Below are 25,515 nucleotides of genomic sequence, written 5' to 3'. Positions count from 1 at the left end.
TGCCACTTAAAACAGCCATGGCTTCTCCCCCCACCCCAAGAATTATGGGAGCTGTTGTTTGTTAAGGGCGCTGAATGACGTCAGGAGGCCTCCTATTTCCTTCATGGAGCTACAATTCTCAGAGTGCTTTAACTGTCAACACCTCTTCACAGGCAACGTGGCCTGAGGCTGTGCACATTAGTATCTTGGAACACAGCTAGGTCATTCATTTTTCTCAATTTGGATTGAAGCTGGTTTGGGGGTGGGGGAATGCAACAAAATGCAGCATTTCATAAGAAAACAATGGGATAGATACAGGATAGATATGGGTTGCAGCTAACGCCATATGTGCATCGCTTTCAAAACCAGAGATGGGTGAGCACTGGATGCAGAATTAACAGGAGTGTGTAGACAGGGTAAGTGAGACAGATGCCTGTTCGGACATCCACCGAGAAGGTGCAGCAGGAGGAACCGAGCTGTGTGTACTATCTTTGCAATCTTCCACTGATATCTGGCAGCGTCAGGGTGCCCTCAGCAAGAAATTGTGCATTTAGTGTGGCGGCAACGGTACCAGAGTTATTGAACTCTCTCCCTAGTGAAATCAAGTTGGTATAATCCAGTATAATCCTTCAGGCATCAACTAAAGACTTGTCATTTCACCAAGCCTTCTTCCGAAAATGATTTATAGTTTTTATAGCCTTCTTGGCAGATCAACCGTTTTTAACATTTCTGTTTGTTTAATGTATTCCGCTTGAATGGTCTTGCTTCCAGACTGTCGCTACGGTTGAGTTGGGATACCAATCGCATGCAAGCACATTCAGGGGCCACTATTATAATACAGTGCAACAAACCCACTCCCCCCCCCCCCAAAGATCAGACTTTTTGCATGGAGGAAAGTGAGGGGGAAATGCTCTGGAAAGTGTGAGAAAGCACTTGTGTTGATGCAACATCATATAACCTCCCCACCAACAAATCAGGGCAAATGTTCACTAAATAGCCAATGTTATCTAGTCTCCCTGCAAATAAATCACAGTGGATGCTCAACAAACAGCTGTCTGCAACTACCTCTTTTTATGCTCTTTTGGTTTAAACTGAAATTCTGTGCATTGCATAGGTATGCTTTATATATGTTTGTGCTATGGAAATTAATAATAGTGCTTATAATGATGCCATTACCCTACCCCCCTCTTCCTTGCTTCTTCCAGCTACAGCCTCATCCTTATCACTGAACGCCACCATGACTTACTTCTGAGTCATATGCATTCAGAATTGCACTGACAGTATGCCTTCACTATGAAATTTAGACTTGTTTTGTAACAGTTTTGACTGCCACAGCTCCCCATCTCCCAAAGAATTCGCACAGCAGAACGTTAAAAAAACAGTATATACTTTGGATTGCTTGAAACAGCAAATTCATGGGGGACAAGGTTTCTCAGTTGCAACTAGTCACAACACATAATCTCCAGGTTCAGGTGCAGTCTGAACATTCTGTTTGCAAGCTACTTATTGGGTTAACCACTGTGGGGAACAGATGCTTAGCGAGATAGGCAGTAGCATCTTGTCCAGCAGGGCAGCTGGGGCACTGCCCCATCAACCTCAGTGTCCTCATTCAGCCCCAGAGCTTGGCACGGCTTGTCTGATTCCTCCTCCTCAGTCTCAGCGTTTTAAAACTTAGCAAGGAGGGAGATGGCAGCAAAACTGTCATTGGAAGTGGCTCCACCTACTGTTGGCCTCCTGCCTTACATCTTGGAGTCTCAACAGACACTGTAGATTGGGTTACAAATAGGTTTTCTTGCGTTCCTAATTCTCAGGGCTTTTTTTTCAGCTGGAACTCGCCAGAATTCAGTTCCGGCACCTCTCAGGTGGGCACCATTGCCATTCTAAGAGAACAAGGGAGGCATTCATGGCGAGTTCCGGCGCCTCTTTTTCTAGAAGAACAGCACTTCTAATTCTGTGCATTGTAATCCCGTCAGAGTACGACAAATACTGTTAAGATATCCTGAGCCCTTCTGGCTTGTACAGTGAGAGCAGATGGAACTGCTATCACAGCTTTAAGTTTGCGGAATCAAAGCACGAAAAGAGGGAAGTCACATAAAAGAGCTTCTCCACACACTCTTCGAAGCCACTGCAAACACTGGCTGCAGGAACTTACCTTGACACAGAGACCCATTATTCTCAGACAAATAGGACAAGTTAAAATAAAAAATCTCTCTGATTATCTGAGCGATTCTAGATTCAGAGGCAACAAATCTCATCCCATCTGAGCAGGATGCATTTCTGCCATCTGGATAAAGCACTCTCGGACTTTGTCTCCTGCCTGACAAAATACCCTGTAGTTTGGAGGCCAAGCAACTGGGTTGTCAGCTACCTGCTAATAAGCAGTCGTGTTTTCAGTGGAACTTGTCTGTCTCTGGTCCATTATGTCAAACAAGACACTGCTCCACTAATATCCCCCTGGCCTGCCTTCTTTCTTACAAACAGAGGGAACTGAACTAAAACTCCCACCAACCCTGACCATTAGCCTTGCTGGCTAAGACTGATGGGAGTTGTACTCCAGCAGAATCTGGGGTGCTACAGGTCCCCCACCCCCATGATCGCATTAGGCCAAGCATTCCTGAGACTTTGAAAAAGAGCAAGAAGAACAGTGATAGGCTGGTCTTGAAATTGGCTCCCCCTGTGCTTCCTGGGGTCCTTCCGAGAGTTAGCTAAGAAAGCTCGGGAAGACCAAACCTAGGACTCAGCTACACAGCTGCAAATAAAACGTTTAGAATGTCTTGTAAAGTGCAACATACAAATGTGACACTAGATGGCGACAGTGAGCTATGCAAAATCCAATGTATTTTTCAAAATGTTTTAAATTTAAAATAAAGCATCTCCACAGCTTTTTTTTAAAAAAAATATGTGTGTAGATTCCACCCTAGAAGACCCCTTCCCCTTTTGCATGCAACTTTAAGCTTGGAAAGATGAAGCCTGGAGGAATGCCAATAGTACGTACAAGCTCCTCTTTTGTATGCCAATTTGCCCTTCAGGGAAGGGCTGGCTGATGACAACAAAGGCCTTTTAGGCCTCATCTTTATGGCTCAGATCCACTGCTGCTGGTATCCACAGCAACAGTAATTCCCAGTGTCTCCCAATTTGATTTATTTAACTCAGAAGCATTGGTAGCTACAATTGCCATGCATCCCATGGGCTTTGGGGATAATGGCTATGTACCCAGGCTGTAAGGATAATGCCTACAGGAATCTAGTGTTGCCCAGCTAACCCTCTCCCACCACTGGTTCCTTAATTCACAGGGATCAGTCTACTAGAGAAAGTGGGAGGGTGAGCAAGGAAAGTTAGATGGAGGGCAGACAATACGGGGCCAGACTTTAATATGAAGACCTAGGGTGGTTGGGTAGACAGTGGGCTTGGCTCTTAATAATAATAATATTATAATAATAATAATTTATTATTTATACCCCGCCCATCTGGCCGGGTTCCCCCAGCCACTCTGGGCGGCTTCCAACAAAATATTAAAATACAGAAATCCATCAAACATTAAAAGCTTCCCTAAACAGGGCTGCCTTGAGATGCCTTCTAAAGGTCTGGTAATTGTTGCTCTCTTTGACCTCTGGTGGGAGGGCATTCCACAGAGTGGGTGCCACTACCGAGAAGGCCCTCTGCCTGGTTCCCTGTAACTTGGCTTCTCGTAGCGAGGGAACTGCCAGAAGGCCCTCGGTGCTGGACCTCAGTGTCCGGGCAGAACGATGGGGGAGGAGACGCTCCTTCAGGTATACTGGACCGAGGCCGTTAATAAAACATAGACACTCTAACCCAAATTTCCATACACCTGCATCTCCCAACACAGTAGTCTGTCCTCTCCCACAACTCCCCCAACATCACAAAATAAATGAATCTAATGATGACGGCTGATCTTCCACCCAGTTCTTAAAATATAGCACCCACATGGATACCTACTCGCTCTTGATGAAGGCATATTTGTTTATGGTCTCAATCACATCTTTAAAAAGGATCTTGGAGGTGAGGGTGTAGCCATGGTGGACGATAGGCTCACCATCCGGCCCATCCCAGCAGTCAACTGCAAAGGGGAAGAACAAAAACAGAAGGTTTAGATTTAAGGGGGGGGGGTTCCTAATAAATCCATTAGCGCAGTGAATGTTGTAATATCTGAATGTTGTAATATCTCTTAGACCAGCTATGATGGTAAGCTCCTAACTTGTCACCTTTGTTCTTCTGAGGCTGTGATTTTCCATTTTTTAATATTGTGTAATTTCTTTAATGGTTCCTTGACCGTATTAAATATTTGACAGATCTCTCTCTGAAACTCTGGAGAGCTGCTGTCACCAGTGAAGGTAATACTGAGCTACACAGGCCAATAGTATATTTAAAACAAACAAACAAACACCCTGCTATGGCAGACGAACATCTCCTCTTGTAAGGATGATGATGGGTAGAAACAAGTATCTATGGAACACATAAATGATTCCACAGTTGCGCTGTTGTTGTTTTTCTTCTGGTTTTTCTCTTTTTTTAATAATTATTTTTATTAAAGATTTTCTTGGGTTGCAAAGGTAAAGCAATGTCTCATTCTTTTTTTTCCCCCCCATGCATCATATTTACACATTAATTTTACTTGTTGAGACATTATGAGGAAGGGGGGGGGAAGAGGTGGGTGGGAAGGGGAGTTGGGCGTGGTGGATTGCCGATGTTTCTGTTTTTCTTGGTATGTGTAGGGGTTCGGCGTCAGCATCGTTTGTGCAGGTTCTCTGTTGTTTGTTCGTGTTTTCATTGTTGGTGAGAGAGGTCAGGATTTGTCTTAGAATGTGGTTGTTCATTTGTGGTTGGCTGTGATGATCCATAGTTTCTTGCGTGAGTGGGGAGGGAGGGTGTTTTGATTAGGTTAGCCATATTGATTTGTATGCTGACGGTAAATTTTTGTCATTGTCCTGTTGGGCTGTATAAGTGATGAAGGGGAACCATACTGGGGTGAAGGTGTCTTCTTCTGTTTGTCCCCGTGTCAGTTTCAGCCTACTAGTTAGTTTTTCTAGTAGGGCTGTTTCCCACACAACTTGGTACCATTGGTCCATGCCCACTCCCGATAGGTCCCTCCAGTGCCTGGCTATTTTTTTAACAAAAGGGGGTAGGCAATGGGGTGTGTGCTTCGGGGTCCTTACCTTCAACGCAACGACATCCAGACTGCAGAACCCAAGAGTACATGTCCACTCTGGACTGAGACATCAGCTGGTCCCCCATGAGGTAGGTGTTATGAGAGGAGGTGATGAAGTAGTGGCTCAAAGGGCAAGTCATGTCCTGGTTGACTTGGTAGTGCTCTGGGTTGAAGATATCCCCAGCCGGGCTGCGCATGTAGTTGGTGAACCCTATGGAAGGAAGGTCACGTGGGCTGGATTAATGATGCAATTAACCTGCCAGTAGGGGGGTAATTGTTAGAGGGTTGGACAAGGCCTAGGGAGGCCTGGGTCTAAATCCCCACTCACTACGGAACTCCTGTAGTGTTCCATGCAGGCAAATAATTCAGCATTCCTAACCCTTTCTCGAACTCTCCCCACAGTCATGCTGAAGAAATGTATTTTAACAATCAGTTGTATTTTAGGGGCAGCAGTACTGCAGGTAAGTCCCATCTTCAAACGCCACCATGGGGTGGGGAGCTAGCCTTCTCCTTTGCAAGCGGAGGCTGGGGGGGACCACCTGCTAGGGTTGTTGTAGCAGCAGATTCCCTGCACTGAACTATTTATTTATTTGTGGGACTTCTAAACTGACCTTTGTCAAAATAGATCCCAGGATGGTTTACAAACATTGATCAATAAAACAATTAAAATGATAGACTAGATGATTCTTATTATTCTATGATTAGATGATATTCTTTTTTTAAAAAAATCCTGGAAAGTAAAATTATTATTTTTCTGAGCAGCTCTGTCTGAAAATTAGCAGGCAATCTCAGAGATAATTTCTCTAGAAAACTGCTTGCTTTAGGGGGTGGGAATCATAGACATTTAGGATCAACGCATTCCTTACAAGGTACTTTAAACTAGTTTTGCACAAATGTACCCCAATCTGATTCTTATTCTTATTATTTGGTGGGGGAATAGCCCAAATTAATTAAGGTGACATCCACAGGGCATCCATAAATTAATCTGAGCAGCAGGAGTGCTACCTTGGCCCCGCAACCATGGGCTGAAATTTGTGGGTGCTCGGGCACCCAGGGAGTTGGCGCCTATGTTGAGCAGATTAATTTGGAGATACTTTGAGGGGGTTTTCCCCCCGAAGAGTTGAACAGTGCTTGGTTGAGAGATCACTCATATATTGGATATTCATGCATTCCGCTACTAACTTAGCTAAAGCACACTTTGTTGGTATTATTTCCCCAAACCTGAAAACCCCATTTGACGAGAGCCAATGGTACAACAAGCAAATGTGCATATACATCATGGGACGCAACGCCTCTCTCAATTTACTTCTAACTCTCTGAGAAATGTTTGTGTCCCGTCCCCTCCAATCTAAGAATTAGTCTGCATGCTTTCCTGTAGGGACTGAATCTCCCCCATGTTCCCCAAGGGAATCCATCCCAGATATTCAAAATGCACTTGAAGGAACTATAACCCCTACCCCAAATACCTTATTCCAGGCTGCAAGGATACCAACGAAGCTCGTAAACCAGGCACCCCCAAACTTCGGCCCTCCAGATGTTTTGGACTACAATTCCCATCTTCCCCGACCACTGGTCCTGTTAGCTAGGGATCATGGGAGTTGTAGGCCATCACATCTGGAGGGCCGCAGGTTGGGGGTGCCTGGTATAGAGGCCCATGAAGGCTGAAGTAGGTTCTTGTTTCTGGCTCCACCCCCACCCCCCTCTGAGGAAGACTCAGGACTTTTAAAGGGCCCATGCCATATTCCTCAAGTCCTGGCTATGGTGGGGCTGGAGTGTCTCTTGCTCAGTCTAGATGTGAAGGAATAGGAAAGTGGTGCCCCTTGAGTTGTCAAAAGTTCCAAGGAGGCATCTTCAGTATTGCAAGTTGGGAGGGCTAGTGCCACAAATGCATTGTTGGCCCATGAGGTCCCCCCTCACATAGAAGTGGTTCCCCTTCCATCTTTATCTTCAGATACCTCCTCTGACAGCATGAGCCTGCTTCCTAGGGTGATAACACCCCCCAAAATCCATTGCACTAACCGCTGTATTTTCGTTTTCATGTTTCACTGCAGTTTTGAGACCCTGCAAGTTCCTTTCTTCAATCAGCGGAGAACTGGGGGTGGGGAATCAATCCTTTGTCCAAAGGGCTCCTACATCCCCCCCCCCCCGGAGTTTAGACCTGGCTCTATCCCACACACGGAGGCTATTCTGCTAGGGTCGGGTGCGCCACAGGCAAAGTAACCAAAATGCTCTATATTAAGGGAAGATCAAGCATTCTGTTTAGAAAATAATCTGTATGATCAAACACACCTTCTGCACATTCCCTGACATTTGAGCTAGCCAGGTCCATGGAGAATTAATTAAGCCGTGAAAGCCTGCCTCGAGAACTGAGCTGGGATAAGAAAGGCTACTTATGAGATGGAGGAAAGTAACTCAAGTCTGCTTTTAGCAACTGAAACTTTCCCTCAGCTCATTCAGCAACCTTTCAAACAAACAGCCCCACCTGGGGCGACAGATGCAGATTTCGATCGGGCAAATCCTCTCCAGACCAGTTACACACATTGAAAGCTCCCCACCCCCACCCCCCAATGTGGTTTCTCAGACCCACGGGAAAACCAGGCTTAAGATTTTAAAAAAACCCTCCATTGGATGTTCCTAACGATTTGCTATTGGCTTTTCTCTTTCAGCTGGGTGATCTGCACCTTCTGTGTCTCACCCGCTCTACTTGGTTTATATATTTTCTAATCTCCCCCAACAGCATTTTGCTGTTTTGACTTTGTGCCTGCTCTTGGGCTGTGTGACAGCTTTGTCAATTTTTGTTGCTATAGACTTCCTAGCAACCGAGCTTGAAGAGCAAAGCTCTTCAACTTGGATGTCTGAAGTTTGTGTGTGTGCGTGCGTGCCTGTCTTCAGGCATGTCACCAATTCCAGTACATTGAGCTTATTTAGCAGCTGAGCTTTAGGTTTCATGGTTTCTGTTATCATTAAGGATATATGAGTCTCACTTAATCTCATCCTGAAATTTAAGATGTTTGGTTTTTTTGCAGTCAAATCAAATGCTCAAAACGGACACCGAATACTAGAACACTAGGAAAATCATATTTTTTTTTGGATGTTCCTCTCTTTTCCCGGACAGTCCTTTCCTTGGGGAAGAAGGAAGGGGGCAACGAGCAGCCAACAACTCCTCATGCAGATGATCCTTTCCATGTCTTTCCTTGACTCAAATGATTCCTTGACTCATACAGAGTGTCTTTCCCTAGCCAAGGACCATACGGTTTATAGATCAAGATTCCTGGCAGGAATTGATGATGTGTGCATCATATGCAGGCAAGGCAATGCCTTGCAGGATGTCTCCTGTGTCAAAAAGAGCCCTCTGCTTTCGGTCACTCATTCCTCAAGGCAAGGCTTTCCCTTCTCTTGTTCCACCCTTAGCTAGGGATGTTGGAGGTATCCAATAAAAATGGAAAAAGGAAGCCGAAATCACCATGTTCATCTCTGATCACGGATAGATATCAGTCAAGCACACACAATCAATGCTAATGAAACAACCCCCGTGTTGCAGACTTGAGTAAAATACCAAAAAAAAGGAGGCAACATGTCAACCAATTCCATGGGCGAAATATATCTGTTTTTATCTTTGCAAAATATAACAACATGCGAGACAGTGATCCAAGGTAATCATACTGTTTCGGTTTGGTCTTCTTCAGTTTTTTAACTTAGCGTTTGTACGCAATCTGCGGAACAGGGGTCATACACATATGAACAGGGCTCATACACATATGTGTACATATGTGTATTTTGGTATTTTACTCAAGCACACACAATCGGCATTTGTTCACATCATGGTTGCCGTTTCAGTCTGCAAACGATAGCTAATAAATGACATTTACTTTTTACATTGTTTTGATGTTTCCTTTACACCGAAAAGAATGTAGGTCATGTTCAGTTTCGAAAACACAGGTCAGAATGGAAACCAGTGCCTTGTTATGCACCCTTGCCCCTTGCTATAATCAGAAAGGCCACCGATGATTAAGATAGCCACTTACACATCAACGCCCAAAAAGGGCAAAAGAAAATGCCACTTTATATGAAATGTGCACGTGGTAATTTTTATAGAGAGGTTCAAATTTAGATATAATCACTGTAATTTAAATATAAATGCAATGCATCTCATCATGGTGCAGAAGACTACAACCAGCTGAGTTGGGTGCCTGGTCAGTTGCTGTCCAAGGTGCTTAATTGTGGGTGGGTCACTCAATGCCCTTTCCTGCTCTTCCTTCTTAGGGTTCATGGACTGGCCAGCCCTTCAAACAGAGGATTTTCCTCTGCAACGTAGGACACATGACCACCTTACAACCCCCCTCAAAAAATAATTATAGCATTAAACTAAATAATCAACAATATGTACTGCCTCATATGCAGGTAGAGCTGGCTCTGGGCAGATTAACACAACCTTGCTAAGCTTATAAAAGTTGTAACTTCACTTGCTCCAATACTAAACTCAGGTCAAGGTAGGGACCCAGAGGAACCAGAAGGAGGTATTGCCATGCTAGGAGAGAAACAATGAGGATTGCAGATGTACAAAAAAATATATTAAAACATAAACTTTTAAGAGGGCACACACACCAGGAAAATAAATAACGGCAACCTAATAAGGACTCGTGCATGCTCAGTAGCTATGGAATGTTCAGCGGTGGGTGGGAAAGTGTTTATTTTACTTATTTTGAGCATTTGTACTCCACTCTTCAGCTGAAAATGCTCCCAGAGCAAGCTTACATACAATCAGAACTAACCTGTAGGCTAACAATCTCTTTTTAAACAAAAACACAGACACACAACACAAAAGGAACAAGAAGGGAAGAAGAAAACCAAAACTCGGGCACCAAGATGATGGAATGAACCTTCCTATCTCTCCCACTGAGGCAGCCTGATGGAATGGCTGCCCCCCAGATGACAGTAGAAGGAGAGGACGTCCGATGGGTCTGGCCAATGGAGGGAGCTCTGCTTCTTAGCTTTCCCACTGGAAATAAATTGAAAACTGGGGTGGGGTGCAGGGGTGGGAAGAGGGGTATTCTGCTTCAGCCCCTTACAGTTTGTAGTGTCCTGGAAGAGAGCGTGACTAGCTGAAATCCTGAAGTACAAGATTCCAGTTAGGGAGGAAGTTACGCTGCAATATTTTGTTGCAGATCTCACTTTGTGGCTGTGTGCACATCATCCATTTAAAATGCATGATTTCCCTCAAAGAATCCTGGGGACTGTAGTTCACCCCTCAATTCTCAGCACCCTTAATACACTACAGTTCCCCTGATCCTTTGGGCAAAGTCATGTGATTTTTAAACTCACTTTAAATGGATGGTGGCCACACTCCCTGCATATCTATTGGTGTGGCAACATTATCAGACACCCCCAGAAGGAAGATGGGGGGGGGGAATTGTTGGGCCAGTTCAAGTTTCCTTGGCTTCCAGGCTGTGTGTGGAGGGGCAGGAAGGGATTGGCTAGCTTTAGACCCACAGCTTTCATTTATCACCCCCTTCTCTGACTTTTTCTCTGTATAAACAAGGCATGATCATTTTTCAAGTCTGACTCTAACTTAATCCAATTGCATGAAATCAATACTTTAAAGAATGTGGCAGTTCTTGAGAAAAAGTTGGATGTTTGCAGGAGTTGGTGATAACGTGGCGAGATATTGCTCACATGTCAGAACACGTATCATAAAATAAAAGGTCGAAGAACGCACCTCTGATGGTGCTGCAGTAATATTTGCTCCCCCACCCCATCAATATTTTATGTCTGCTTGTGAAAGTGGCAGCTTTACTTTATTTATGACAATCAGCATTTTCCATGCATAAGCCTTAAACCAGCATTGGCCAGACTGCTCATTTACAGTAGAAGTGTTCTTCCTCCTCCATTTCCTCTTCCACATGAATAATAACCATGCTACTATGTAACTTTAAAAACCGGTGCCTGGTTTTGTTTGTTTGTTTTTCTTCTCCCTCTCCATTCCTTTTTCCTTTTGTGCCATGCCTTTGCAACTGTAAGTCTTGCTGCCCTGGAAGCCTCTGGGCGTAAGAGTGGAATAAAATGCTTTAGATAAGCAAGTGAAATAAAATAAAGTAACAAAATAGAGGGGGCTCTGGGGCAGGGGAGGGGGGGAGGGTATAAATCCAACTATAAAATGGACCACCTTCGACTGTCTACTTGCATGGGACTCTCTCGTAGCAGAAGAGGGCTCGTGGAGGGGAGGTGGGAAGAAGGTGGAGAACATGTCATGTATGTTTTGTTTTTTAATGTGTAAAATCAATAAAAATTATTATTAAAAAATAAAATAAAGTAAAGTAACAAAATAGATAATGATGGTCAGCGGTACAACGGGCAACACTGGCCTCTGTCCCTCTTTCCTTTCCTCCTTTCTTCTGATGCCCTCTCATGTCTCTGCCTCCCAAAGACTTGCACAGCTGTTTGTTGCAGCGGCCCTGCAGCTGCAAGTGAGTGGTGCCTCTGAGGCTGGCCAGGGGGTGCTTCCTAGGCCCCTGTAGGGCAGTGTGAGGAGGTAAGTCTCTTTGGGGCAGGAGAGGGCAGCTCAGAGACCAGGGAGGCAGCAGTGTTTGAAAAGGGGTAAGGGGCTGTTGGCTCTGCAGGCAAGGAGTGATATAACTGGGCTCCTGAGCCCTACAGGGGTGCCGCAGAAAGAATGCAGCTGGTCAAGGGAGCCATGGACTCAAAGGTTGAAAACCTCTGCGCTACAGGAACAGAGAACTAGGAAGGGCAGAATTAACCCATTCCTCATTCTGGGAGGGAAGAGCTCTGTAGGCCTACTATTAATGGGACATCCCAGGAACAAATTATTCTGTGCCATTCAGAGGTGTGTGGGTTTTTTGTGCCATGTTGATGTTATAATTATTACTAGTCAAAAAGTGGCCCAACTCACAAGTTTTGACGACTCCCCACCAGCTCAAAAATAACTTTGATGGGTTCTACTAGCCTAAGGAAGCTAGAGTTTGCAACCTTGCTTTGAGAGAAGCTAAGTGATAGCGTCTTAGTGTACTTCCTAGGAAGAAAAACTTCTCACACACAGCCTGCGTGGACTGAGCTGGAGGCAGAGAGAGCAGGCAGAGTAGTTGAGTTCAAAGGCAAACACAAAGGAAGATTTGTGCTGTGGCTTGCCGTTCAGCAAATGGTCTGATGCCGCACTGGGGTGAAGTCTGAATTTGAGGACTTTGGACTGGATGCCCCCCCCCCCATTTCCTGATCAGCTTGAAATAGGATTCAGATACCTTCTGCCAACTCATAGTCAACTCATCCATAATGTATTTTGTTTTAGCTTTTTAAATGTCTGTTTTTGATTAGGACAATCCAGAATACTGGGAATAGGTCTATTCTTCGGGGCTACACAATTCCCTATATTTTCAGTTGCAGGGAAATTCATTGTCCCCAAACTGGGATATTATTCTAATCTAACAGAATTGCTATTAATATGTTAACATCGTGGGGTTGGGGGGGCACCCCAACTCTGCAGGAAGAACAATGGAGATAGGAATTTGGGCCAGAGCTGGCACATTCATCCCTATGCACATGCTCTCCCTACTTGTGAGTATAACACCTGAATCCCTTTGTCCATCTAGTCAAGTTTAGCAAGGAGTGTGTGTTGGGAAAAGACCTGGGAGACCAGGGTGCAGACCCCACTCAGTCATGAAGCTCACTGATAGCATCAGCCACCATCTCTCAGCCTAACCTACCTTGCAGAGTTGTTGTGAGAATAATATAGTGAGCAGAGGATAGGGTATAAATGCATTACAGGGGGAAAAACCAGACCTTTGTCAAAAAAAACACCAATGCTTTTAGAGCTGTCACCAAGTGCCCCCACCTTCAGCGGTTAGTCTGTTGAAACATCAGGCCCCTTTTCCTGTTGAGGCCCCTCGCTTTAATTTTTGTGACTTTCCAAAAGAAGATGAAAACTTTCCTGTTTGGGGGGGGGAGCATTTCAGGTGCCCTGATGTTTTCAAGCCACACAGTGCTTTTTATTTACACAGTGCTTCTTCTTTGGTTAGTTAATTATTCTTAACATTGCTGGGGTCTTGGTCCCACCTTGGGTTTGTATATTACAGAAAGGGCAGGTGAGAAATGAATGACAACGTCACCCTGAAAGTACTATCAGGAAGGCAAAATGCAGCTGGTACAAGGGTGGGGGGAGGGGAATGTCCATTCTTTGTGGGAAATGACCCGGGCCAGGATCCAGTTAAGGCATTTATTCAGTAACATTCAGGCCCGCTCAGTTCTCCGGATAAAAGCAACTGAAATCTTACCGTCAATTCCAAGGGCTCCTTGTTCCTTGTTCTCTGGACATGGTTCAAATTGACTGATAATCTCCAGGCAATGATCCTTGGTCACATTAATCATCTAATAACAAAAGGGAAGGTTGTTGTTGTTGTTGCTGCTGCTCCTTTGCACAAAATAAGAGATTGCCAACAAATCCTTTTAACAACTATCCTTTTCTCCGAGTAGTTTTGGAACTGGGTGGTTTTCTAGCTGTGTGTGACATCTCCCCCACCTCACCCTATTGCCTCTTTTCCAATCGGCCAGTGAGATTCCCATTTCTGCCAATCAATGTCAGCTTTGATAGGGTGAAAGCTACGATCCCGTCAATGATTGCCAGGCTGCCCTCCACAGAACGCAAAGCATGATTTTCTAGGCCACTTCCATCCCAAGTGGCGCCTTAGTGCCCAGGGGCAGAAAGTAACACAATGCTGATTGCCCCGTCCTGGTGATAGACAACTCCTATGGCAAGATGACACGGACCAATTTTGGCTTGTCAATAAATTTAGTCCATGTGGCAGATGTTCCTAGACACAAAGCAAGAGGAAGAGTTCCAGAAAAACAACCAAGGCGGAGTCTATTAGGGGCATAGCTGCCAAGTCTCCTGTTTTTCGTGGGAAACCCCCGTATTTAAACCCGTTTCCTGCTGTATTCCCAAACAGAGAAAAATCCCGTAAATCCCCTGGATTTCCTACCTGCCAGGGAGGCTCCTTCTGCACATGTCTGGACATGCACAGAACCGATTTCGGGTGCCGCTCTGTCCATGTCTGGGCACCAGAAATCGGGCAGCGCCGGCACCGGAAGTTGCTTCTACGCATGTCCAGACATGCATAGAAGCGACTTCCAGTGCCGCGCCGCTTCTGATCCCGGATTTTTCTTACCGTGAGTTGGAGGGTATGATTAGGCTGTAGGGTGAGAGATGATGTCCTTAGGAAACTGTGTGCTGAAAGTGCTTTTAAAAATACTATAGAAAAAAATGGATTGTCTAGGAGCAAGCACCCCCTGCATCATTTAGGCAATTTGTGATTCTGTATGTTTAGGTCCTCTGGTACCGATTCAAACCAAGGAACAAGCACCCACCTGTATCTGTTGCAGATTGGAAGAATACTCAGTAATGTACAACACCAACTGCAGTCTGATGTGGTACAGCCTAGGGACACATTTACCCTGTGAAGACACAGGTCCATTAGGACAGGTGTGTCTCTGCTCCACCAAACTCACTCGGTTCTCGGCCAGCCTCCACCTGCCTTTCTCCTTATTTACAGCCAGTCCAGGTGATGGCACCAGATGCCAACCTCCTCCTCACTGACCGCCAGTTTTGCTTTCACGGAGCTTACCAGAAAGGAGGATGGGCACAGAGCAAGAGTTAGTTGGTTCACCAGCCATTGGTTCTGGCTCCGCCTACTGTTGGCCTTCTTGCCTCCTGCCCTATAGTCACAATGGACACCAGCCATTGTTGCTGATGTATTCTTCACTTATCCCTTCTTCCCTGATGGGGAAGGGGGGTGCCATTTTGTGGTTCGCCTCAGCTGCCAAAATGCATTAGGCCGGCCCTACCAGGTGGCGCTGTGGTTAAACCACTGAGCCTAGGGCTTGCTGATCAGAAGGTTGGCGGTTCGAATCCCTGTGACGGGGTGAGCTCCCGTTGCTTGGTCCCAGCTCCTGCCAACCTAGCAGTTCGAAAGCATGTCAAAATGCAAGTAGATAAATAGGAACCGCTACTGCGGGAAGGTAAACGGCGTTTCCATGTGCTGCTCTGGTTTGCCAGAAGCGGCTTTGTCATGCTGGCCACATGACCTGGAAGCTATACGCCGGCTCCCTCGGCCAATAATGCGAGATGAGCGCACAACCCCAGAGTCGGTCACGACTGGACCTACTGGTCAGGGTTCCCTTTACCTTTACCTTTACCATTTATATATTTGCCTATGCATTTCTGTAGCCTTTAGATGTGAAAAGATGTGGTGTGGGGGAAGAAGCACAGTGGAGAGGCTGAGAAGGGGGAAGCAAGAAAGAGAAGAGAGGGTGAGGGAGAGGGGGTTGTGCAGAACAAAGTCAATAACTCATCAGACCCAAATGGGGGTTAAAAGAAGGAAAGAGGGCTGGGGGACATGTACTAGTTCACACATGGCTGCAGAAACTCGGTGGGCCCATCCCTAAGAAAGGTGGTGAGCAGCAAGTAAAAACACCTGGTGTATCTCCTGATGATTATCTACACAGACCCAAACATGCAGCGAGATTCGATTCCCACCCCCCTTCTCAGCATTAGGGGGATCAATAGCCCAGTGACACGGAAACCAATGCTAACTTGTTTAGAAGGGCAGCAGTCACAAATACAAGATTATCATCTGAGCAAAGGACACATTTAGAATCTCCAACAGACCATGAAAAAGCAGATGGAGAGTTCTTTAGGAAGAGAGTGGAGAAGAAAACTCACAGCAAGGTGTCCCCACTGCCCAATGCAGGGCACTTATGCACCACAGAGGAGTGGCAGAAAACCTGGTTTATTGGGGGGGGGGGGATTCCACTGCTTGACTTTTGAAGCCTCTGTATATTCAGTGGCGAGAGAAAGGATTTCTGGACATGCTCAGAGGCACTGCTATCAAACAGTTGCATCCAACTCCAGTCCTATTCAGAGAAGACCCTTTGAAGTTAAGCGTGAATATGGTTCATTAATTTCAACGGACCTACTCTGCACAGAACTTAGCTGGAGAAAGCCTATAATTGCTTCACAGTTTCCAGGCATTTAAATGTAAATCTTGGGGTTAAGCAAGTTGTTCAGATTAATTACAGCAGGTAGGGCGGCAGAAGTATTTTCCGGGACCACTATTAAATTCAGATGGATAATTCGCTGGAATTGTTCTGTGCATGTTTAGAGCGGGGGAACCCATAGCTGCCAAGTTTTCCCTTTTCTCGCGAGGAAGCCTATTCAGCATAAGGGAAAATCCCTTTTAAAAAGGGATAACTTGGCAGCTATGGGGGAACCCCCTGGCTTTTAGACCAATACAAAGTTAATGAATTTGCAGCGCCCAATATAAATGTTACCATAAAGCAGCAAAATACCCAATATTCTTCCTATTGAAATCATATTTATGCACTTACCTGGCACAAAAAGCCTAGGGAAGGTTTTGTGTAGGGGGAATATGCTACTTAATTTTTGCCAGAGGCAAAAACAGCAGCAGGTTTATTTGCTTTTTATGAGAGCTTTGCACAAACATTAGAAAACAAGATCTGGCACCTTTCATCACTATCCAACCATGCCGAGATATAAATGCAGCAATGCAGAAAAGTGTAAGATCTTGCTTTTTTTTTTTAGTTCTTGTAATGCAGAAAACAAAATCGTAAACGTTACAAGAGAGCTGTGATGTTAGTTGACTGCCATTTAATTGACAATGCATAAACAACTGCAAGCCAGATCTGCTAGGTGGTACTCAATGTTTTATTATCAAAAAGTGCCTTTGAATGCTAGGATTAAAAGCTGGCAAAAGTATTTGGGTTTTTATGAGAGCATTAAGAAGAAGCATACTTGCCAGTCCAGAATGAAAGCTCCATTCAGTCCAGAATGAAAGCTCTTCTGGAGAAGACGGCTGAGTGTGGTGAAGTCTGCCCAAACTAGAAATCTGGACTCTTTTTTTCTTTTTTGCTTTTTTTGTCATCTTTGAGAGCAAATACCCAGAATTTGGGTAACCACAAAACTCCCTCTGACTTCACTGTTTACAATCCATGCCATATGGTTTTGTGGCATGTGTATAAATCTACATCTGTAACTAAGGTAGTACTCCATACATCTGATGAAGTGGACTGCAGTCCACAAAAAAGTAAGCTATAATGATTGTATTTAGTTATAAAATTTCTACCCTGCCCTTCTTCTCAAAGGAGCACAGGACAGCAAACACACAAGCCATTAAAAAACCCCCAACATCAACCATGAAACATATTTAAAAGAATTCCAATGCTGATGCGGGAAGACCTCTACTTAGAAGACTTGTTGGGAAAGGAAGGTCTTCAGCAAGTGCTAAAGAGACAAATAAAGATGGCACCTGTCTAATATTAAACGGGAGCAATTACAAAGAGTAGGTACCACAGCACTAAAATTCTGAATTCTATATTCTCCTATATTCCCTGGTGAGAAGGCATCTGCAGAAGGCCCTCATCTGCAGAGCGTAGTGATAGATTTGGTTATATAAGGGGCGAGATGATCTTTCAGGTGCCCTGGTCCCTAGTTGTATAAAGCTTTATATTCCAAAGCCATTGCTGAGGTTGGGGGGGGGGCAGCCCTCCATTTGCCCCAGTGTTAGCCTGTCCACACTAAGCTGAACAGAAGGCCAGCCAAAGACAAGCATTTCACCGGCAGGAATTTGTGAGCATGGATTCATGGTGAGAGGAGAACAGTGGTATTTGTCTTTCTTGCAGGGGAAAAGGACTACAATTTGTATGCTTTATTCTTGTTTCAACAAACAGGCTACATGGTCCTATAGAAACCAAGTTATTCCTTATTCCTTATTCCTCCCTCAAACATCCATGCCATTATTGGGGACTATCAATATTTGGAAGGATTTGTTTGTGGGGGGGGGGGGGCGGTTTCCCCTGCAAGATGATTTATATGTTTGTCTGCAAATGCTTGGACAAGTTCCCAGATCTTCAGGGGTGACCTTCTCTTCATAGGTGACTTTGGTGTTCAATATGTATTTTAATGGAGGCAAAAAAATAAAAATCACACTGAGAAGACTAGAGCAGACATTGCAAAACTCACTTTGTAGCAGAAAATGTGAAGTCTCTTTTGGAAGGGTGGTGGCCAGCCTGTCCCTTTTCTTAAGGTTAAAGGAAGCCATGATGCGACTTGCTTCCATTGCACAAGCTGTTAGGTTTTTCCTTTAAGGCTGATGTGGTCAATGGTGCTACACAGAGATGTGTGTTTGTAACCTTGTTCTGAATGTTAACACACCTGTGAGCTTTTGCTAATTTGAATAATGGAAGGTAGAGTTTGATTACTGTAATGTGATTGGGTAATTGCCTATTTTGAATTCTGTATTTAAGCTACCCAAATGGTTCATGGGTGCGGTGGTGATGTATTGTGAAATGAGAGGAATGGAGTAGAGGAGTGTGGTGTATATTATTGTAAATAAAAGCAAGCAAAGATACTGAAGACAACTTTGTTATTTCGTCGACCCTGCCGCTGTTGCCACTCGGTTGGTGCGTATTTTGCCCAACACAAGCTTCCTGCCCAAATCCCAACCTTTCTGCCAGGGGAGAAGTTGGGATGCGACAACACCTAAGTTGGGGCAGGGTCATGCCTAGGCATCAACAAACCTGTCGGTTTCAGTTTCTTATTTTTCCATGCTTAAATTCAGTTCACCCTGTTTCTGCATTGGTTGGCATTCCAACTGCAGCAGAGTGCAGTCAAGGCAGAACAATGCCTTCTTGCACCCTTAGAAAGGATCTAGGAGCGAACCCCAACACTTACCTTTTGCTCCGTGTCAAGGAAGCGTTTGAGGTCATCCGCATCCAAATAGTCCTTGTGGTTGCTGTAGGTGAGCATGAGGAGATACAGGTCCCGGCGGGTCGACATCATCTTATAGAAGGCGCAGAACTCTTCAAAGTCCAAAGTTCCTTGGTTGTCATCTGTGTCTGCCTCCTGGTGGCACAGAGGGACATTTGCAATTAGCAGGCTTCCATCTCGTCCCTTGAGAAGCGACATGATCAGCAGGCCAACAACTACAGCAGAAGTTTAGAATGCTAAGCTACGTGGAGAGTAAAACGAACCCAGTTCCTATATAGCCCAAGCCCAAATTCCAGTATTTAACTTCCAAAATGGGTTGTGTTGGGAGGAGAGTTGGACTGAAAATGGCTCCAGAAATTACCCACCCACTCCCTGCAGTTTGCAGGTGGTGAATCTGGGGCAGATTTCTGCACCCCACCAGGGTGAGGGAGGAACAGATTGATTTCCCTCCCAGGAGTGCTGATCATTTTCAGTGGTCCTCCTAATGGCTGCTGTTCCAATCTTTCAGAATGTGGTGTGTTCCCAAGGCATTCTGGGGGAAACTGGCAGTGGACAGTGAAGGATGCCATTTCTTTCTCCAGAACCAACTGGGCATTCACTGTGGACTTTTCACAGACTCCCCCACCCCCACACAACTGTTGAAATAGCAGCCTGGTCCTTCTCTCCTCACATGTATTCAGCGGTTTGGCCCCAACTGGGATAAACCCAAGCTAGAAACAGCATCCATTGATCTTGAAATCTCCACCCCAATCTTGCATATATTTGGGACAGTTGTGGTTATTAAGTAGTGAAGGAATCTAATTCTGTACATGCTCAGAGTCATCCTCTTCTTCATTGTTACTTGACAGGCCTCAATCCTGGCCTTGCACATGGGTTGCATATGATGACCCATATTCTGATGAGCCCCCCCTAGACCAGCCTTCCCCAGATGTTGCCGTCCAGATGTTGATGCCCTACAGATGTTGGACTACAACTCACTTTATACGAGTAGTCACCTAATAACAGCTGGAGGGCACCAGGTTGGGAAAGACGTTCCTGGATTATAATGCGAGTACACAAACTTTAAAAATGCTTTTATCCTAGTTCTGTTTTGCCACCACACTAATTATAAAAAGATGCTTGTATATTGAGTGGAGATCTAAGTCAGCCCTCTTTATCAAAGAGGGAACATCTCCCCAATTACGGCATTGCCTAATCACCCCTTTTGATGTCTCAGCTGAGATGAGTGTTATTGTGGGGAGAAGCAGATCTCTGGCAGATCTGCAGGGCTGCCAAGACGGTCACTTCTGAATCAAGTTCTGCTGCCATCTCCGACCAGGCTGGAATTCACTTTTGTCTGTATAATTCACAAATGTAAATCAATGGGCATTAACGGATTTCTCATTGCAGCTTTTAACTGCGTTTGTTGCTTCTGCTAGGCCTCGTCCTGCTGATCATTGATTCACCTTCTTTGACTGCAAAACATCTGATTCTGTTTTCAGTGCTGTCATTATGCAAAGCTTCACACTCCATTAGCATCTGCTGGCATTTAATAGCAAGCAACTCCAACACACTGAAGCTTTTGATGTGCCCCAGAATATACAAGAGCTCTCTCTCACTTATGTAACAAATAAGCATCATTAAACACAAAAGGTTCCTAATGCCCCTTCTCTTTCTTGTACAATAAATTAAAGCAACTTGAAGCTTTGTTGATTAGTATAGAATCAAAGAGTTGAAAAGAAGCTTTTTAGGTCATCTAGCCTAAGATGTCCTCCTTAAAATGTGGTGGCCCAGTAATAAAAGCAGCCACCCATGGGAAACCAGGGCTTGGGTTTTTCTCCTGGCCGATCTATCTCCACCCACTGGGGTGGCCCAGGAAGCTGCAAGGAAGCCCACCCCCTAATCTCACACCAGTGTGACCAGCAGGCTCTGGGTTGTAGCTCAGTGGTAGAGCATTTGCTTTGCTTGCAGAATGTGCCAGCTTCAATCCCTGGCATCTCCAGGTAGGAGAAAGCCCCTTCTGAAACCCTATAGAGCTGCTGTTGGCAGTCACTACCAACGGCCAATGCTAGATGGACTAATGATTTGACTCAATATAAGGCAGCTTTTTATGCTCCAGCACATAGTATCCTCAGGCACGTGCCCTGTAGTCCCCAAGACAGCCAGCTGGGTCTGGGAGCTGCCATTTTAATTTCCCACAATTCCCCGGTGCTTGCTATATCAGGCACTCAAGGGCTCTGTGGGAAATTAAAAGGCTGCCACCAAGCCAGCCTTGGAGCGTTGGTATTGTTCACTGCTACTCCCTGACACAGGAGGGGTTTCGTCAGATGGCACTTTGACTAGATTACACACACACACACACACACAGGAGCTGGTCTTGGTTACCCAGTTGGCTAATGATCTGACTCAGGATTAGGAAAGTGCTGTTGCACTGTTGAAGGAGATATTCCATCAACCAAGGAAGATGTCTCATTCTATAGACAGGGAGACCTCAATGGACATGTATAGATTAAGATGTCCAGGAGGAAGGTTACTGAGGAGGATCATTGAAGAACTGGGCACATGGTGGTGGAGGAGGGCTCTGTGCAGGCCAGGGATGGGCAAATTCGTCAAATCTGTTTCCTCATTTTTCCAATGTCATGCTCAGTTCTCCACACTTCCACATCAGCATGCACATCAGCCCTAATATACACATTTCTCCAAATATACAATTTTTTAGCAAAGCTACTTCCTCTAAAGTAAAGCCTTTTGTATGCTATTTTCATTAATATATACAGTTTAATGGACACTGATCCCTAGCATGTGCATTTTTGTACACATTACTTGGCTGGAGTACTGCACTGCAAATTTTGGAGAAGTTTGAACTTTGAAGGTGGGTGCATTTCTGCTCCTGCATTGCTTTTGAAAAGTGTGAATTTGATAGGTTCGCCTGTAAATGCTAACGTGATCCAATCTCTCTCCCATTTCTACCCACCAGGGACAGAAGAACCTGCTCCTTTCTGAGGACTTGGGAGGAAGGTTGAGGACAGGAGGCTATGAAAATGGAATAATGGACTAGATGGACCACTGGTCTGATCCAGCAAGCTCGCCTTTTGTTCCTGTGTTGAGGGGCAGTGGGCAATGCATCAATCCTGCCCTCATCCCAGCAGCCACTCACAGCTCTTATGCCAGGCTAGTACTTGCCATGATGCACTAGTTTTCCAAATGCAGCAAGTTTCAACACACAAACAAGCACACACGTTCTCTTCTTTTTCACAGCACAATCACTCACTATACATAAGGGATAACTCACATAACACCCACACCATCTTTACATCCAAAAAAGCCTCCACCAACTCAACAATAAATAAGTAACTACACTAAGAAGCTCAGAGGGATGTGCTCAACCTTGCATACTGCAAAAATGTTTATCAAGGATGCTGCAGAAAAGGGGGAGGAACAAACACCATCAAAAGAGGCCAACTTTTTTAAACGTCAAAACCGATCCATTTCCTCCCATCTAAAGAAACCCTCGGTACAAGAAATAAAAAGAACAAAGCCGTATATACGCAAAGCTCACTCCACTAAGAGAGCAAATCTACACCATGTTCCACCAGAGAAGACCAAACAGAGTCAATAAACGTGGAGAAAGGGGGCTTGAGGGCATAAATGGGGTGGGGGGAATAAGCCATTCATCCAGAACAGACAGAGCATCGTCTCTTCCCAAACAGAGGGTGTGGTTCTGATCATGGCTGCAGCGCTTCAGTCTGCAGCTTTGCCTTGCTGAAGTTTCAATTAAAACCAGGCAGCTGCCAAGAGAAAGAGTAAAGGGAAGGGTCAAGTGGCAAAGCACAGAAAATTAAGTGCCCGCCTTCCGGGCTTGCCGCTTCAGACACTTAATCAGGTGAAACATGATCAAGTTGTATTTGGGCAATGTAACGAGGTACTGGGGAGCTGACGGCTCGGTTGAAGGGTCACTTGCACAGATGATGCCAGGTAGGAAGACTGGCTGTTGGACACACTGGTGCTACAACAGCCCTATCACCCATCCATCTTGTCATCCTCTGCAACCTTCGCATGTCGGTGGTAATTATCCTTTTCCCCTTTTGACAGGTATTCCAAAAGAGACGAGGTTTTTTCCCCCTTTTCTTTAGATGAAGCTGTATCTTCTCCCATTACAATCCAACAGTTGGAGAGCCAGTGTGGTGGTTGCCAGAGAGCTGAGCTTTTCCCCCAGGAGACACAAGTTCAAATCCCGCACTCAGCCAGGAGGCTTACTAGCTGACATTCGGTCATTTGCTGTCGCCGAGTCTAACCTTGTGGGGTTGTTATGGGGAAAGAAAATGTAAGCCAGGCATCCCCAAACTTCGGCCCTCCAGATGTTTTGGACTACAATTCCCATCTTCCCTGACCACTGGTCCTGTTAGCTAGGGATCATGGGAGTTGTAGGCCAAAACATCTGGAGGGCCGCAGTTTGGGGATGCCTGATGTAAGCTATGGCTGTAGCTCCTCATCATTCACTCACACCTCTGGCATCTACAATGCCAAATATTGCTCCCATTCCCCTATTTCAGCCTGCTGTCATAAAAGCTGTCATTTTATGTTTTTTTTAAGATTTCTGTTGACTTCTCTTGGGTGAAAATATGGAATCAGCACAATGGACAGCAGCACTCAATGGATGCAGACTTCATTCTACGGTAGGGATCACCAACCCAGCACCCTCAAAGGCTTTCACGGGAGCTCCTAAAAAAAGAATTGGAGCAAAATTCCACCTCAGGAGGAATCTGCTTTCAGGTACTGGAAGTGCTGTGAAAAGGAGTCATTAAATACTCTAACCGAGCCATTGCATCTGTGATGGACCTTTCACATAAACAAGTCATCACTTGAGGCTACCGACATCAAGTGATGAATGTGCATGCACGAAGAAGGCCTCAGTATGATGCACCAAAAAGCAGTGGTCTCAGGCAGAGGCCCTTCCCACCCCCACCCCAGTAGCAGATGGTGGGGTGAGGGCACATACCTGGCTTCCCAGCAGGCACGTCGCTGCTGCTTACCAGGAAAAGGAGCAGCAGGGAGGGTTGCTTGGTTGGCTCACCTGGGTGAATTTGCACTCCCTCCCTCTCCCTCCCAGTAAGCAGCAGTGAATCACCTGCCAGGAGGTCAGATAGGCCTCTGCCCATCACACCATCTGCTACTGCCATCACCTGAGATACATTTCGCTGGAGGTGTGAGGGACTGAATCTGGTACCTTCTGCATGCAAAATGTCTGTGCGGTTCAGGCCACATCTGGAACAAAATGCCCAGGTTTGGGAACCAACAGGAGCATGCCCAGAGGAGAGTGAGGGGTCTGGAAGCCAAGTCCTATGAACAATGGATGAAGGAGCCAGGTATGTTTAGCACTGAGATGAGACAATAGCAGGAAACCTTAGAGTAGCCTTCTAATATCTGAATGGCTGCCACATACATCAAGATGGAACTAATTTTGTCTCCGTTGCTTCAGGGGGCAGGACTAGAATGTGGTTGGTTGGCATCCATCTGTCTTGGGAGACAATGGAGGAATGCACTTTGGGGGGGCGAAGTCAAACTGCTGGAAATTGAAGGGTTTTTTTGCCAAAACTTTAGGAGCAACATCCTAATGGGAAGAGTTGCTTGGCAGTGGGAAAGAAAGACTACATCAAAAGGCGATGGGCACTCCTTTACTGGAGGTATCTAAGGTAAAGGTGAAGAACCCCTGGATGGTTAAGTCCAGTCAAAGGCGACTATGGGGTTGTAGTGCTCATCTCACTTTCATTCCGAGGGGGCCAGTGTTTGTCCACAGACAGCTTTCTGGGTCATGTAGCCAGCAGGACTAAACCACTTCTGGTGCAATGGAAACCAGAGCGCACAGAAACACCATTTACCTTCCCACTGTTGCGATACCTATTTATCTACTTGCACTGTCATGCTTTTGAACTGCTAGGTTGGCAGGAGCTGGGACACAGCAATGGGAGCTCACCCCATCACAGGGATTTGAACCACCAACCTTCTGATCAGCAAGCCCAAGAGGCTCAGTGGTTTAGACCACAGTGCCACCCGCGAGGTATCAAAGCAGATGCTAGATAGCCATCTGTCAAGGATGCTCTGGTTGCACCCTGCATTGCCCAGGCTGCTTTGAGCAAGGAGGATTGGACTAGATGGCTTCTAAGATCGCTTCCAACTGAAGTGTCACCGAGCTATGGCACTTCCCCCAGCTAACAGATATTCTAGCCACTTCAATGCCCTTTTCGCTTTCCATGAGTCTCCACTGCACAATGGTGCCTTGTCTCATTTTCACCCACTGCTGTTTTAGTTCCAACGAGGTTAATAGCTAAAGGGAACCAGGCAAGCTAGAGAAAGGGAAGGGGGAGAACCCAAACCACCCTAATATCATCTGCAGAAAGTTTTCTAATAATGAACTAAAAAGTGAACTGTCTCTCATGTTCGTCAAGCCAGACAGAGGATTAATGAAAGAAAATAAAGAACCATGCAGAGCATTCAATGCCCCACCCCCAATCCAGGTAGAGCCAGGCTGAAAGCCAGACACTGAGCTGACTTCAATTAATAGCAACCATTCAGCTGAATGAAAGGATCTACATTTCTAAGG

General features: G+C 45.5%; 1 protein-coding gene across 3 annotated transcripts in view; it reads right to left on the bottom strand.

The window, feature by feature from the left end:
• Nucleotides 1–25,515, bottom strand: part of PLCH2 (phospholipase C eta 2) — a 320,826-nt gene that overhangs the window by 80,124 nt on the left and 215,187 nt on the right. For all 3 annotated transcript variants that reach the window (XM_088671661.1, XM_088671662.1, XM_088671663.1), the window contains 4 exons: nt 18,900–19,070; nt 13,429–13,522; nt 5,154–5,357; nt 3,937–4,057 (listed from right to left, as the gene is read on the bottom strand). In XM_088671661.1, coding sequence (XP_088527787.1) covers nt 3,937–4,057; nt 5,154–5,357; nt 13,429–13,522; nt 18,900–19,070 — 590 coding nt within the window. The remainder of the gene's footprint in view (nt 1–3,936; nt 4,058–5,153; nt 5,358–13,428; nt 13,523–18,899; nt 19,071–25,515) is intronic.

Source organism: Zootoca vivipara, chromosome 6 (assembly GCF_965207765.1).
Source record: "Zootoca vivipara chromosome 6, rZooViv2.hap1.1, whole genome shotgun sequence".
NCBI lineage: Eukaryota > Metazoa > Chordata > Lepidosauria > Squamata > Lacertidae > Zootoca > Zootoca vivipara.
This window is presented reverse-complemented; position numbering and strand designations above follow the sequence as displayed.